A 15,181-nucleotide genomic window follows, 5' to 3' on the forward strand; every position below is an offset into this window, starting at 1 on the left:
CCGTACGTGGGGATAGGTGAATGGTTCACCGCTTGCAGTGTTATCAATGACACTGGTGGCCTTTCTTTAAGTAGCCTAAGTGGCCATATACTACAAGCAGCGCCAGTGTCTACCAAGCAACGTGCTTGAGATTTTACGTCAGTGACGAAATAGGCACGGTTATTTGCATTTTGTGGAAAGTTTGCCGTGCTCGTCTTTCCACAATTTAGTTTCCCCGGTTGTTAAAAGTGCAGGGCATTTTACAGTTCCGTGCTTCAGCGCCATAGCGACTATGATAAAAACATAGTCCCGGCATGTTTGCACGGCGACGGTGGTGCGGGGAAGATGAGCGGCTTTTGTAGCGGCGTCTGGGTGAGTGCGACCTGCCCATATTGAGCTTGCTCACCTCTCTAGTGAGGCGTTCGATGGCCGTTAGTATAGCCATCGATGTAGCATCCTGTCTTACATTTGCGGTGCCTGCGGGTACCTCAGCAGGCTGTTGTGGAATCGCCGCGGTGGTAGGCCCCCTCACAAAGTCCATGACCTTGTCCGCCGATGCTGCTACTACATCGACGGTGTGTTTTTCAAACATTGGCGCAAGTATGGCCTTTACCTGCGCCGGCAGCCTTGAGAAAAAGAGCTGCTTAATTAAGGCACTGTCAGGAGGGACGTCCTCTGCCAGTTCCCTCATTCTACGGAGTAGTTCCGTCGGCCTGCGGTCACCTAAGTGCTCGTCATGGACCAGCGTTTGAAAACGCTTTTCCGCCGACACGGACGTCCGTAGTAGCACCTCCCGTTTTATGCTATCATAAGTGGAGTTTAACGGGGTGTCCGTTATTAAGTCCTTGACCGCAGGAGTCAATGACGCGGGGAAGGCACTGAATAAAATGTGCAGCTTCGTTTGCTCTGACATGTTGTTCGCCGCAAAATAAGACTCGAGTTGAGCAAACCAAACCCGGACGTCACCAGCGAAGGCAGGCAACGTTGTCATCGTCACTACCGAAAGTAGATACCAAATATTTAAAAAAATATATATATATATAATGTATCCGAAATCTGAAAGGACGCCGAATATGGACTACGTGGAGAAGAAAGGAGAAATATGGAGAAAATCTTTAAACAGAGACAATACAAAAAAAAATTTTAACAGGCTAATGGGGGAGGAGAAGAAAGAAACAAAATTACCATGAAATAAAGCTAAAAAAAAATTATATCAGGAAGAGCCGTGAAGCAAAAAAATCTGGACAATATGGGCTTTTTTTTTTTTTTTTCTTTTTTTTTGTAAATGTGTGTGAACCTGAAGATAAATGAACTCTTTAAGTACTTACATTTTGGCCGAAGAGTGCTAATGTGGAAAAGCTTCGTGAAAGTTCTTTTTTTTTCTTCTTTTTTTGTGTTGAGTTTTTTTTATGCGCGGTGCGCGTTAGAATGGCAGAAATGTTCAAGGTAGAAAAAAAGATAGCATTAGAATCAGTTCAAGCTTGGTATAAGAATTTTTCGAACACCAAGAAAGTGTCACCTCTTTTTGTAGGTTGGCGTTCTTTTTTTATGTGTAGCCCGCCATTGTGAAAGAAAAGGGTGTTTTTTCTTTGTTTTGTTTGTTTTTTTTTTTGGTTTTTTTTGTATGCTCCTTAGTTTATAATATATATATATATATATATATATATATATATATATATAACGGGAAAAAAAACGATAAGGAAGAGAGGAAAATAACGTTTTTTTTTGTTGTTGTTTTTTTTTTTTTTTTTTAAGTTTTAAATGTGCTCTCCCGAATCCGTTGTCTGTTTATGTGTGTGGTTGGAAACCATATGCTGGTTTTTAAAATGCGCGCCTTACCCTGTTAAAAAGCGAAAGAAGTGTCTGTTCGGAAATGTGTTATCACGACGGAGTCACCATTTTAGGGAATTTCCCTAATAAAATAAAATAACACAATTCTATGAACAATGACAAACAACTTCTTCAACTTAACAAGGGAAAGGTTTATTCGCAAAGCGTACTGAAGGAAGAAAGTAGAGTCGGGTCTCCACTGCCTTACGAGGTAGTTACAGCCCGCGGCTGTCGTCAATACCTTTAGTAGGAGCAGCGAAGAGAACAGGCGTCTAGCACCGACGAAGGCTGGTAGCGTAAGAGAGAGTTTTCTTCTGGGATCGGAAGCTGTCTGGTCCCTAGGGGTTAATTTGTATTCGTGTGCAAGTCCTCAGATTGGACAGTTTAACGCCTCATCACTCACTCAGAGGAAGCGAATGCGCGAGAAGAAAAGGGGTCTATTTGTGTCTGCTACATGTTTTCTTCAATGAAATGTAACTCTTCAATACCTGCAGCACTCATGCAGCCCCACACCATGACATTCCCACCACCATGTTTGACTGTAGGCATGACACACTAATCTTTGTATTCTTCATCTAGTCGCCACTACACATGCTTAAAGCCATCAAAACCAAACAAATTAAATTTCGTCTCATCAGACCATAGAACATGGTTTCAATAATCCATGTGCTTTGTTGACATGTCTTCAGCTAACTGTTTGTGAGCTTTCTTGCGTGTCATCTTCAAAAGAGGCTTCCTCCTGGGGTGACAGCCATGCACATCAATATGATGCAGAGTGTGGTGCATTGTTTGAGTACTAATAGGTTGATCCCACTCCACCTTCTCAATCTCTGCAATAATACTGACAGCACTCCTACATCAATCTTTCAAAGAAAGCATTTTAATATGACATTCAGTGTGTGTGCTCAACTTCTTTGGATAACCTACCCGAGGCCTGTTCTGAGTAAAGCCTGCACTTTTAACATGCTGGATGATCTTAGCTACCGTGTTGCAGCTCAGTTTCAGGGTGTTGGCAATCTTCTTGTAATCTGGGCCATCTTCAAGTAGCGCAACAATACATCTTAAGATCCTCAGAGAATTCTTTGCCATGTGGTGCCATGTTGGAACTTTCAGTGATCAGTATAAGACAGTGTGAGAGCTCCACTACAAGTTGGAACGCACCTGCTCTCTATGCACACATGGGCCTAGTAACACTGATGAGTCACATGAGATTTTAGAGGGAAAATGGGAAGCAGTACTCAATTCAGACATTTAGGAGTGTAGTTTCTTAGAGGTGTACTCACTTTTGTTGGCATGAGTTTAGCTTTTAATGGTTATATTTTGAGGTATTTTGAAGAGAAAATAAATTATCTTTGTTATATAAGCTCCACACAGACCTGTTTTCATTGTGTAAAAATGTCATTTTGCCAGTGTTGTCCGATGAAAAGATATACTTAAATATCTGCAGAAATGTGAAAGGTGATCTCACTTTTGTGATACAATGTACTTCATGACCTGATTACATACAGTGCCTAGTATTCCTAAATGGTCACCCATATAATATTGGCCAGGTTCAATGTTGCTTATCGTCAGTGATCCAACAAGAACCAGTCAGATTGACATGATTATGCCCTATTACCTTATATAGGGTGAGTCACGGAAAACGGATGTTTTTAGAACGCTCCTTGCTCTCGAGTAAAGGATAGGAAGTGAGGAAGGTAGTCTTTAAACCTGCTTAAAATGTCATTTAGTTTGTAATTATTTGTTTATCTTTTACGTTAAATTCTGTTTTAGTTAATTATTGATTTTGAATGGTTTTTCCTTAAAAACATCCATTTCCCGTGACTCACCCTGTATATACTAGCAAAAAATATGAGACAGGGAGGGGGGAGCATATTATTGCTATAGTACAGGCAAGTAGACTTACTTCTAAAATGGCTCTCTTCATCGACGTTCCCAAGTGATCCTGCGGATGTTTTAACAAGGAGCTTACAACTGCAGGTAATGAGGATTTCATCAAAGTACTTGCTTGCCGCTTCTCAGTGGTCTTACACATCAGGATACTTTCACCTGAGAAATAGCAACATCAAAGAGATTAGTAGATTTCTAGTAAGAAAAAATACAGACACAACATACATACTCTTAGCAGCATTTCAGCGTATGCTTCAAACATATATATATACATGCACACATGTGTATTTAAGCAGCATTCTTTTCATTTAAGCATTGTTAAAAATGACAAAAATCCTGTTTAATTATACCTTTATTTATTTTTTTTCAATTTTTCTTATGATCTTGTGTAAAAATCAAAGAAATTATGTTTCATATGTATAACAAACGTTTTTGATTCATGACGGAATCATTATCAGGTGAAAAATCAAATGAACAAAAAAAGCTGAACATAAATTTAAATCTATTATACCCTATCATCTATAATATAAATCTCACCTATCTGTTTAAAGGTATGTATGTTTGTATGTCTGTCTAAAACCTTCGACAGAGGCAACGGATTTTTACGAGATTGGTATCATTTTGAAGCTCGACCTTTTCGACGACAAATATCGAAAAATCGGCCAAAAACATTAATTTCTTCACCCTCAACTGGACAGTTTTCCACAGTAAGGGTTGATCTTTTTGCCAACATTTTTTGCAACTCATTCAACCCTTCTGTTCATAAATGTCACTTAAAAAGTGTTATTTCGACCGCCCATGACATCGCAACCACGGTAGGCACATCGGTAAGACAGTTTTTTTTTTCACCTCTTTTTCCTCTGGCATGTTACGGGTTCAAGCCTGTTTACTACTCCTATTTTTGTTTTTTGCGCTCACAATTTTCCTTCTTTTTTTTTTTTTTTTGCTCAACCAATACCTTTACACACCCCTCCACTTTCTTTTCTGTCTTCGCATCATGGGTTCGAGCTTGCCTGCCTACTACAACTTTTTTTTTTCTCAACACACACTAGTTATATAAGATTTCTTGGTGTTATTTCTTTAGTGATATAAGCAGTTTTGAAATGTTGCTTTAATTTAAATTTTTTCGCTACTTAATCAGTGAAGGGTTATCTGCCCTTTGCTTTCTTTTTTTTTTTTTTTTTTTTGCCCCCTTTTGTTTTAACGGAACATATTTTTTAAATATATTTCCTTACTTATTTATTAAATATTCAAATATTTATTTTATTCAAATATTTTTACGTGCATAAAAGTTCATCCATAGAGACATGTTTTGGGATATCACCCATCATCAGCATGGCCAATCTTTTTAAATAATATATATCTTTCCAAATTACAGATCTTATCATTATGTGTCACTTTTAGACTTCTTTTTTTTTTTCTCTTTCAAATATTTTTACATGCATAAAAATTCATCCATAGAGACATGTTTTGGGATATCACCCATCATCAGCATGGCCAATCTTTTTAAATAATATATATCCTTCCAAATTACAGATCTTATCATTATGTGTCACTTTTAGACTTCTTTTTTTTTTTCTCTTTCAAATATTTTTACATGCATAAAAGTTCATCCATAGAGACATGTTTTGGGATATCACCCATCATCAGCATGGCCAATCTTTTTAAATAATATATATCTTTCCAAATTACAGATCTTATCATTATGTGTCACTTTTAGACTTCTTTTTTTTTTTCTCTTTCAAATATTTTTACATGCATAAAAGTTCATCCATAGAGACATGTTTTGGGATATCACCCATCATCAGCATGGCCAATCTTTTTAAATAATATATATCCTTCCAAATTACAGATCTTATCATTATGTGTCACTTTTAGACTTCTTTTTTTTTTTCTCTTTCAAATATTTTTACATGCATAAAAGTTCATCCATAGAGACATGTTTTGGGATATCACCCATCATCAGCATGGCCAATCTTTTTAAATAATATATATCTTTCCAAATTACAGATCTTATCATTATGTGTCACTTTTAGACTTCTTTTTTTTTTTCTCTTTCAAATATTTTTACATGCATAAAAATTCATCCATAGAGACATGTTTTGGGATATCACCCATCATCAGCATGGCCAATCTTTTTAAATAATATATATCCTTCCAAATTACAGATCTTATCATTATGTGTCACTTTTAGACTTCTTTTTTTTTTTCTCTTGATAAAATATTGCAAAGTAGTGGACAAACCTGTTTTTTGGTACTTGTACAGTTTTATCAAGACATTAAAAAATGAAAATATTAAAAAAAAAAGGTTATATTACACGCATCCGTTATGGAAAGAAGTTCTTGGAAAAAAAACATTTCATTTAATTTCATCAAGTGTTTTTTTTTTTACAACGAAAAAAAAATTTGTTATGATATCGAGCAAAAGGTTCAATTTTTAGGAAGAAAAGCTAGTATTAAAGATGGGGAGGGAGTGTGGTCACTTTACATTGAGTTATCTCCCCGTGGCATGTTTAACAAATTCCATAATGGCTGACTTCAATGAGCTCTCATAAGAACGTGTTTTTCCACTGTAAAAAAACAAAAAACTACTCGATCAAATTAAATGAAATTTTTTTCCGGAGATCTTCAGTCCAAAACGGATACGTACAATATAACCTTTTTTTGATATTTTCATTTTTGAATGTCTTGATTAAACTGTACAAGTACCCTGTTTTTCACTGGATTTATTTTATCCTTTTATTATCGTCACATTATTATATAAAATAAAAAATGGATCAACCATAGTCAAGAAGGCTCCTTTTTCATTGGTTATTACACACAGATGTAGGAAAGAACCTATTCATTTCTCTGGATTGCTCCACTTATTCTTGATCCTCACTTTATAATCCCGAGTGTTTAGCAAGGAGGCACCTTTCTTTGAGTCTTTGGTATGACATGATTGAGGATTAAACCTTGGTCTCTCAGCCCATTAGCAAACATTATATGAAATGAGCCAGTCATTACTAGTATAGAAATTTAATTTGTGTTATTTGGATAATAGTATTTATAGAAAATACTGAGACTAGCAACACCGTGTCTGAAAAAAAATAAATGAATAATGGGTAGGGACAATCAAATTTCAGATATGTTTTTGCACTGTATCAAGAACTCTGAAATGAGACAGAAATTCATCAGCCCAATAGTACTCCATACATGGTTTGATATTAGATTTTTTTTTTTTTACATGGTAGTCACCACTTACGAAGGCCCGGAAACCACTCGGGAATAAGGGTTATTGCGTGTACAGTAATCAATGGGATAGTATCGTAGTAATTGTTATAGAAATAGAGAATAGTCTCATGTTTGAAAAAGTATTTGGCACGATAGAAAGAACCAACTTTACAAGAAACAAAAAGAGTAATGAATTTAATATATAAACTCCAAGAAAAAACAGATTCGACTTCTTCTCAAGAACAGAATCAGCCACGAGATTCTCAATAACAAAAGGGACACATCTACAATTGAAAGCCACAAGCTGAGTTTTAACAGGATTAATCGAAAGAAACCATTTTGTGCCCCAATCCACAACCGAACTTAGGTCAATTTCTAGATGAGCACTTTATAAAGAGCCCTCAAATGAGACAGAGATTCACCAGCCCAAATATGACAACAGTACTCCATACATGGTTTGATAATGGATTTGTACAGATGGAGAATAGTCTTAAGTGTTTTGGGTGATATCACAAACCGAAAGCAAGTTTACAATGAACATTAACTCGAACTGAATCACAGATTAATGAATAGATACAACACACATGTTTACATCAAGCCCAAAATTTTTTGGACTGGTAAAAAAAAAAAAAAAAAAATTCCATCATTTGCATAACCAGACACAGCTCACTTCATTGTTCCAGACATATCTAAAATAGAATCTCATAAGCTGAAAACTGTCACTTCAATCAGTGTACAAGCAGAACATGTTTCCATTTTTCAGATTGGCTCCACTTGAATACAAACCTTCAGTATCAACACCTTTCCGGCCAGCTCTGCCAACCATCTGCTTGTATGTCCGTGTGTCAATGATTTTACCATGGAACATGACGGTTCGGATTATGACTCTTCGTGCTGGCAAATTTACACCTGATGACAATGTAGACGTTGCAATTAAAACTTTTATTATCCCTTTCCTGAAGGCAGATTCCACAATTTCTCGTTCATCAAAAGTAAGACCTGTAAACACAAAAAACATGAGTGTGTGGATATTTATGAAGGCTGATAGCAATGCAGAAAAAATGGAATGCTGAAAGAAAATATGAAAAAAAAATAAATAATCAAAGACAGTATTTGGGTTATAAACCTTCACAAAATCTATTTATTTTTCCAAAAACTTTCCACATATAAAATCAGTCAATATGAGACTTATTGCAGTGCTGAATATTAATAAAAAATATCTGAGATGGTGTACCATTTTTTGAAAATTTGGGGAGAAACCCTCCTCTTCTCAAAAAGGAATACAAAAATGGAGCTGTCAAACAGAGTGAAGAATTCAAGATGGCTGCTAAGTTTCATTAAACAAAATTGTCAACTTTTGTTCATCAACTTTTTTATGTTGTTTTTTAATCCTTCTGATATTACAATAGAAAAATGTGAGCATAAAAAGTAATATGGTTAAGATTTAAACATGGAAAAGTAAAGGACTAGTTGTTAAAACTGGAAAAGAAAAGGACAAGATATTCTAGTAAAATATATAATAAATTTATAACTTAATATATTGCAGCATTAAGAATTTTATTTTAAATTCAATTTAACATTATATAATCAATTCTTAATGCTGCAATATTTTAAGTTATAAATTTATTATATCTTTTATTAGAATATCTTGTCCTTTCTTTTCCAGTTTTAACAACTAGTCCTTTACTTTTTCATTTTAAGCTTAACTATATTACTGTTCATGCTTGCATTTTTCTATTGTAATCCATGATTTTTGCAGGCTTCCAGTAAGTTCACTTGTTCTTTGTTTAATTTCAGTCTTATTTTTTTGCCCCCATAAACATAACATACACATGTGTCAAACAATGTACGGCACTCATCTGTTTTCATTCTCTCTGTTTCACTTGTTACTTCTCTATTCGCGACAGCAGTGAATTAGTAGCAACACTAATTGCTGAAGCGACGTGGTTGCTATGGAAACCAGTTATAAAAACCGTCACTCATCTCCTAACAAATTTTTACGATTTTGAACACCAAATTCATCATAACTTTTGTTTTATTGGAGGAAAATCCAAATTTCTTTTCACAATGTAGCTGAGAAAGTGATCTATAAACTGGAATAATTGTTTGAAATTTGGTCAAAAAATGAGTGAGCGGTGAAACTTTAAAGCAGTTTTAAATGACTAAAACTGCCACTTAACCATATATTCAAACACGGTAGTGTTTGAATATCAGAAGGATTGAAACTATGAATGCTACATCATTGCTGCTGAGACATCATTTTCCACTGAGCAACCACAAACAACTGTTTCTGTGAATGAAAAAGATGACAGGCAATGTATAGAGATGGAAGCATTAGTTCACACTAATCTTCATATATATTTTGATATGTTTAGAGGAACTGAAAAATGTTTAATTACTGAAACATTTATCTTGGAAACAAGAAAGTCCAAATTAAGAAGACACCAAATGCACATTTGGAGGAAAATGAATCACTTTTTTATGAAACAAAAGTCATCTAACTGCCCTACCACAATCATGATTCATTTGAAGTGTTAGTTTTCACAGCAAAATGAATATTTTCAGTTTTCAGAGAGAAGTGTCATTATAACCCTACATGTCCTCTGGGCAGCATCCGTCACTATCCTGGTTTACGGAACCATACTTGTGATATACCCCTGGCTGTGTTCATCGATCCCAACTCACATGACCATAGATGCAACCAAGCAGGGCTACACTCTTAGCTGTCTAGTGGTGGACCCTTCAAGGGCGATCAGACTCTCCATGGTCACTGGAAAATACTGCTCTGAAACATGCATGACCCTAGGTCCGTGTGGCAACATTGTCTACTTCGGCCATCACTTTGACTTGGTGCTGAATCTGGTCTGTGTCTTCCACAGTCTGGTGTCAGGGCATATCTGAAATGAACTGCATCTTCATTTAGGTCGGCAATTGAGAAGTAAAGAAAAACTCGGCGTAATTTTCTTATAAACAAACAAAATAATTATTCATAAAATATTCTTAAGATATACAGGGTACACTTGTATAAAGTTGAGTTCTTTGGGTTCTTAACGGCTTCGTGATGCAGGTTGTACAACTTAAGTTCGTTTAGACAATTTCCCAGCTAGGAACAAGAGCTTTTCAACATAGCTTTTCTGAAGGTTTGGCGACCTCCACCCACCCACACACCAGGGGGGAGGCCAAGACGATGTGCACTCCTTGATGCCAGCCAGCAAAAGTCTCTTATTTCTAAAAACACAATCGTTTTTATTAAATCAGCTTCTTCCCCCTCTGTCATTTGAAGACTACTTCTTTCTCTTTTCCTATGAATCTCTTTTTTCTCTTTCGTAACCATATCTCTCTTTAATTCTTTTCCCCCCTTTTTCTTTCTGAAATTACTTTTCTCTCAAAGAAACTGTATTATCTTCCAAGGTTCAATTTCCATCACTTACTTGATGGTCTAGCATCTAAATATAACAGGTGGACCAAATGACAATATTTCCTAGATACCAAAGTAGACCTTCTGTCGCCATGTTAACTTTACTGTTCTTTTCTGTTTACCATATCGGCAATAAAAACATATTCCAGACTTTGGAAAAAAACATAAGTTTCCTAAACCCCATGTCAAAAAAAAAACACCCAACTCTTAACCTGTAGCAAGGTGGGTCGGTGTTATTCAGGCATGCACCATTGTTACACCTGCTCCTTTCTTTTTCTTGTCAATTGCAAGAAATTGACACCTAAGTATCCTGCATCAGAAATACTGACCCAAAACTAGTAAGTCTAGAATCAGAATCAATAAAAAGCAACTGACACAAATTGTCCATTCAGCATGCAAAAAATGTTCTGGTGGAATGGTTCTGGTTGTATTGCTGTATATACATGGATGTAGTATGTATGCGTGCATAAGTAAAGACATATTCCAGACTTTGGAGAAAAGATAAGTTTCTTAAACCGTATGTCAAAAAAACCCACCAAACTCTTAGCCTGTAGCAAGGTGGACCGGTGTTATTCAGGCATGCAACATCGTTACATTTTTTTTTTTTTTTTTTTCTTCCTTTGAAGATTGTAATGCTGGGTATGGGGCAGCCAAACCAGCTGCCAACATTGCCCCGCTTTTTTATTGAAACCAACCGAGAGCTCTTTTTAGTATCCTCGCTGTTCCCTTAAGTGCAATTGTCTGAATCTCTTTTGCACTTGGTTCACCAGGAATATTAGTTAGGTAGGACTTCAGGTTCTTCTTCATAAGTCCTGTGGCACCTATGATAACTGGTATGATCGATATCCCCTTTAGGTTCCAGTTTCTTTTCATATCATACATGAGACCTTGGTATTTGGTCTGTTTCTCTCTTTCAGTTTTGTTAAGACCGCCATCATTAGGAACACTCACTTCAATCAAGGTTGCAACTCTCTCTGACTTATTCCATATAACTATGTCAGGTTTCACAGCAGCATTTTCAAGGTAGGTGGCTGTAGGGATTACATGGTCGTAATGTATGGTATATAAATCATTCCCAACTGTTTTTTCAGGTTGATGTTCCCAGGACTTGCTGCTACACTGGATGTTTAATTTTTTACAGATGATCCAGTGGAGGTACTTGCATACTCCATCATGTCTCGCTGTATAGTAGCCGTCCCCTAGAAGAACTTTGCAACTTGATATCAGATGACCAACACTTTCCAATTCTGTGTGGCAGAATCTGCATTTATTGTCATTACTGATCCCTGCCATCTTCTTGAATGCATTGGTCATCAATCCCTGGTCTTGGGCAGCCATTATGACCCTTTCCTGATCATGGTGGAGGGATCCTCTTTTGAGCCAGTCCAAAGAACCTTCTTTATCTATGTATTCCCGAGAAAGTTCCCCCAGAGGAAGGTAAGACAAGATGGAAAGAGGAAGAAAGAAAAAACAGGAGAAGAGAAAGAAAAATAAATCAAGCAAGAGAGATAGAAAGAGAGAGAGAAAAAGAAAAAGACAAATAAAATCTAGCCAAATAGCAATTAACATTTTTTAGTTTTGTAAACTCATCACTGATAAACTCATAAAATTTTAGTAAGATGAAAGAGGAAGAGAGAAAAAAAAGGAAATGAGGAAAAAAGATAACAAGAGAGAGGAAGAAAGAGAATTAAATTTAACCAAATAGTGATTAGAAATTAAGAATGTAAGACTAACAATTTGGCAGAAATCAGATTTTTCTTATTAAAAAATAAACAAAAGGTGGACTTCAACCAAAAAGCATGGAACTTTATTTTTAAAAGGCTTTTTTCTTTTTTTTACATAGGCATCACCACTTATCAAGGCCAGGAGGCCACTCGAGGATAAGGGTTAAAGAGTGTACAGTACAAATTGGACAATATAGTAACCGTTATAGTAATGGAGATTCGGTAAATTTGTTAACTTATATGGAACGGCTTATCAAAAACTTGTTTACGTTAGACTTGAAGACAACCATATTGTAGTCAGCTGGAAAGCAGAAAAACGGAAGACAATTCCATAGGCGTGCAGTTCTAAGAAAGAAGCTTTGCTCATGGAATTTACGCTTAGGTTTAGGCACAGATAAAGAGTGGGGGAAACTAGTGATAGGGTTTTCTGCTAGACGGATGTTTCTTGTGAAAGTTTGGCGAAGGGGGGACCATAGAACGGAGCTCAGCCAAGCACCTGCTATGAAAATAACGATAAAGCACAGACAAACTCACAACATCTCTTCTGTGAGAAAGAGGTTGCAGGGAAGAGAAAAGGACATCCCCCACAAGGCTACAAAGTCTATTTTGAACTCTATCAAGACAGGATAAGTCCTTTCTAGCAGCTTCTGCCCAGATGTGGCAACAGTACTCCATCTTTGGACGTACCTGGCTCTTATGTAGATAGAGAATTGCATCAGCAGTGAGATATCTACTGGATCGATAGAAGGATCCCACCATTTTTCCAGCGGCCTTGGGAATGGATTTAATGTATGTGTTCCATTTAAGATCAGGAGTAAAGATCAAGCCCAGAAGCTTGTCAAAACATGAGGCCTCCCCAAGACGAGAGCCATTCATTTCAATTGATGCTAGATGGTTCTTCTTCTTCTTCTTCTTCCGTTCATTTCGCATCACTTTTACTTTATTCAGAGGTTAGACGTTTTTCAAGCTTATTCTCCACTTCTCATGGTTTAGCAATCTCCAAATTCTACTCTGTACAGTTTGGTTGTTTGATTTGACAGCATATCAACCCTTTTCAGGTTATTTAATGGCAAATCCAGTAATTTTGGAAAAAGTTTTTATGCTTCAAGTTCTTTATATCTTCAAATATTTATTCATGGTGTTTTGTCTATTTTTTTTTTTTTTTTGTATAGGAAAATGTTTTTGTTTTTTGATTTTGCAGAACATAATTGGGTTTTGCAAAGAGAAAGGCAAAAAGGCAATAACATCAATGTTTGATGTATTTAAGTCAAGAAGCCAGTATTTTCAGACCCACTCTGTGTGGTCTTGTCCAAACACTTACTTGCAAGTTTTCCTTGGTCGGCCAACTTTCATGCAATTTAGGACATTTGTGCTTCTGCCACAGTTGATTTAGTATGATAAACATTCCACACGAATATAATGGTGTAACCGATTCACGTTTAGGAAAACGTCTATGATGGACAAGTGTAATGGTTTTATCAACTTTTCCTATTTGATGTGTTAGGGTTAGGGTTGGATTTCACTTTAGCAATATAAACGGAAATCAGCTTTTTTTCGGATAATTTAAATAAAAAAAAAAGATTTTCACTACAAAAGCTGAAAGCTAACATTTCTGCTGTAGTTTCACATCCCAGGATGTGCATATTAAAATTGTGACTCGCTTGGAACTTTGGTGCTTGTCCAGAATCCTCCAATATTAAAAAAAAATTAAAATTCAGAAAAATCTTTATAATATACATACCCGTGACAGGATGGAAAGATCATATTTCAAAAATCACGAAAATTGATCAAATAGTTTTATTTTTATAATGAAAATCATTTTTAAATGAAATGGGAAATCAGACATTACAAAATTGATTTCACAGGCTTTGATTATTGTGGAGTTATCTGCCCTTGTTTTTTTAAGACGGCGAGACATGAGACAGCCCGTTTTTGCTTACTCATAAAATTTAATTTTCTTTAAAAATAAAATTATTTGATCAATTTACGTGATTTTTGGAATATGACACTTTTTCGTATGTCACATGTACGTGCATCGTACAGATTTTTTTATTTTTAATATAGGGGTATTTCTGGGAATGAACTGAAACTTTTAATAATTGCAAAGGGATTACACAACAAAATTCTTCAAAAGTTATTGTGAAAAGTCTTTGCTGATTGTAATCCATGAGGGGGCGGGGATTGTAGTTTACTGACCTGCATGATGGTAAGCAACTCCACATTGTATCGTCTTTTGTAGAACACTGTCCAGACCAGCTGGACATCTTTTCAACTGTTCTACCACATCAAAGGCTGCTTCTTTGTCAATCGGCAATGATTGACAATTGTGTTCCAAATCTAGAAAAAAACAAATAAACATTAACTCTAAGAATCACCTTCATGCCAACAAGTCATCATATATCTGATTTTGTCGTCACATTACAATTGATCAATATATGTTACCTGCAACAACTACCGTCATATAAGTCTCATTAATACTGCCATTAAAATTTTTGCCACTACCTTGCTGAAGCGATTTTAATTCTAGTGAGATGCACACACCAGGCCGAATCAATGTGGATTTTGTCCTGGTTGGAAATGCAAACTAAATCTACACTCTCTATCGTGTGACTCAGCATCATTGGTTCTACCAACAAAACTTTTGCTTGCTTCATTGACTTTACCACTGCATTTCTATCAACCCTTGAGCTCTTTGACAAATTCTGCAAGCAGACGCTGTCAAGCCCAAACTCATTAATCTGTTTAAAGCTTATTATCTCTCCATTCACGAAAGGGTTCATGTTTATTGGCAGGAATCACAATTTTTCGGCAGTCTGAGATTTGGAAGAGATGTGCTTTGTCACCAACTCTGTTCAACTATGTCATCAATTGGATTATCTCCAGGGTATTGGAAAACTTTTCTGGTGTCACTGTTGGCCCTGATTTCCAACTGTCAGACCTTGACTCTGCAGACGATACTGTCATACTGGGTGGATGTTTTGCTGACATTCAATCTGCGATAGACGAGATGCAGTTTTACACCTCTAAGATTGTCATGAAGGTCAACGCTCAAAAGAGGAAGCTCCTGATTGCTGATTTCTTCCTAAATGAGAAACAACCAATCACCCTGGATGGGGCAGTCCTTGCA

General features: G+C 36.2%; 1 protein-coding gene across 1 annotated transcript in view; it reads right to left on the minus strand.

Moving 5' to 3' along the window:
• LOC145239813 (DNA polymerase theta-like) overlaps positions 1-15,181 on the minus strand; it is a 168,893-nt gene that overhangs the window by 83,630 nt on the left and 70,082 nt on the right. The window contains exons 10-12 of the mRNA XM_080103341.1: positions 14,251-14,391; positions 7,699-7,911; positions 3,716-3,858 (exon numbers count right to left, since the gene is read on the minus strand). Of these exons, the coding sequence (XP_079959467.1) occupies positions 3,716-3,858; positions 7,699-7,911; positions 14,251-14,391 (497 nt within the window). The remainder of the gene's footprint in view (positions 1-3,715; positions 3,859-7,698; positions 7,912-14,250; positions 14,392-15,181) is intronic.

The sequence above is a fragment of the Euprymna scolopes genome, chromosome 19, assembly GCF_053919585.1.
Source record: "Euprymna scolopes isolate OS-2025 chromosome 19, ASM5391958v1, whole genome shotgun sequence".
Lineage (NCBI taxonomy): Eukaryota > Metazoa > Mollusca > Cephalopoda > Sepiida > Sepiolidae > Euprymna > Euprymna scolopes.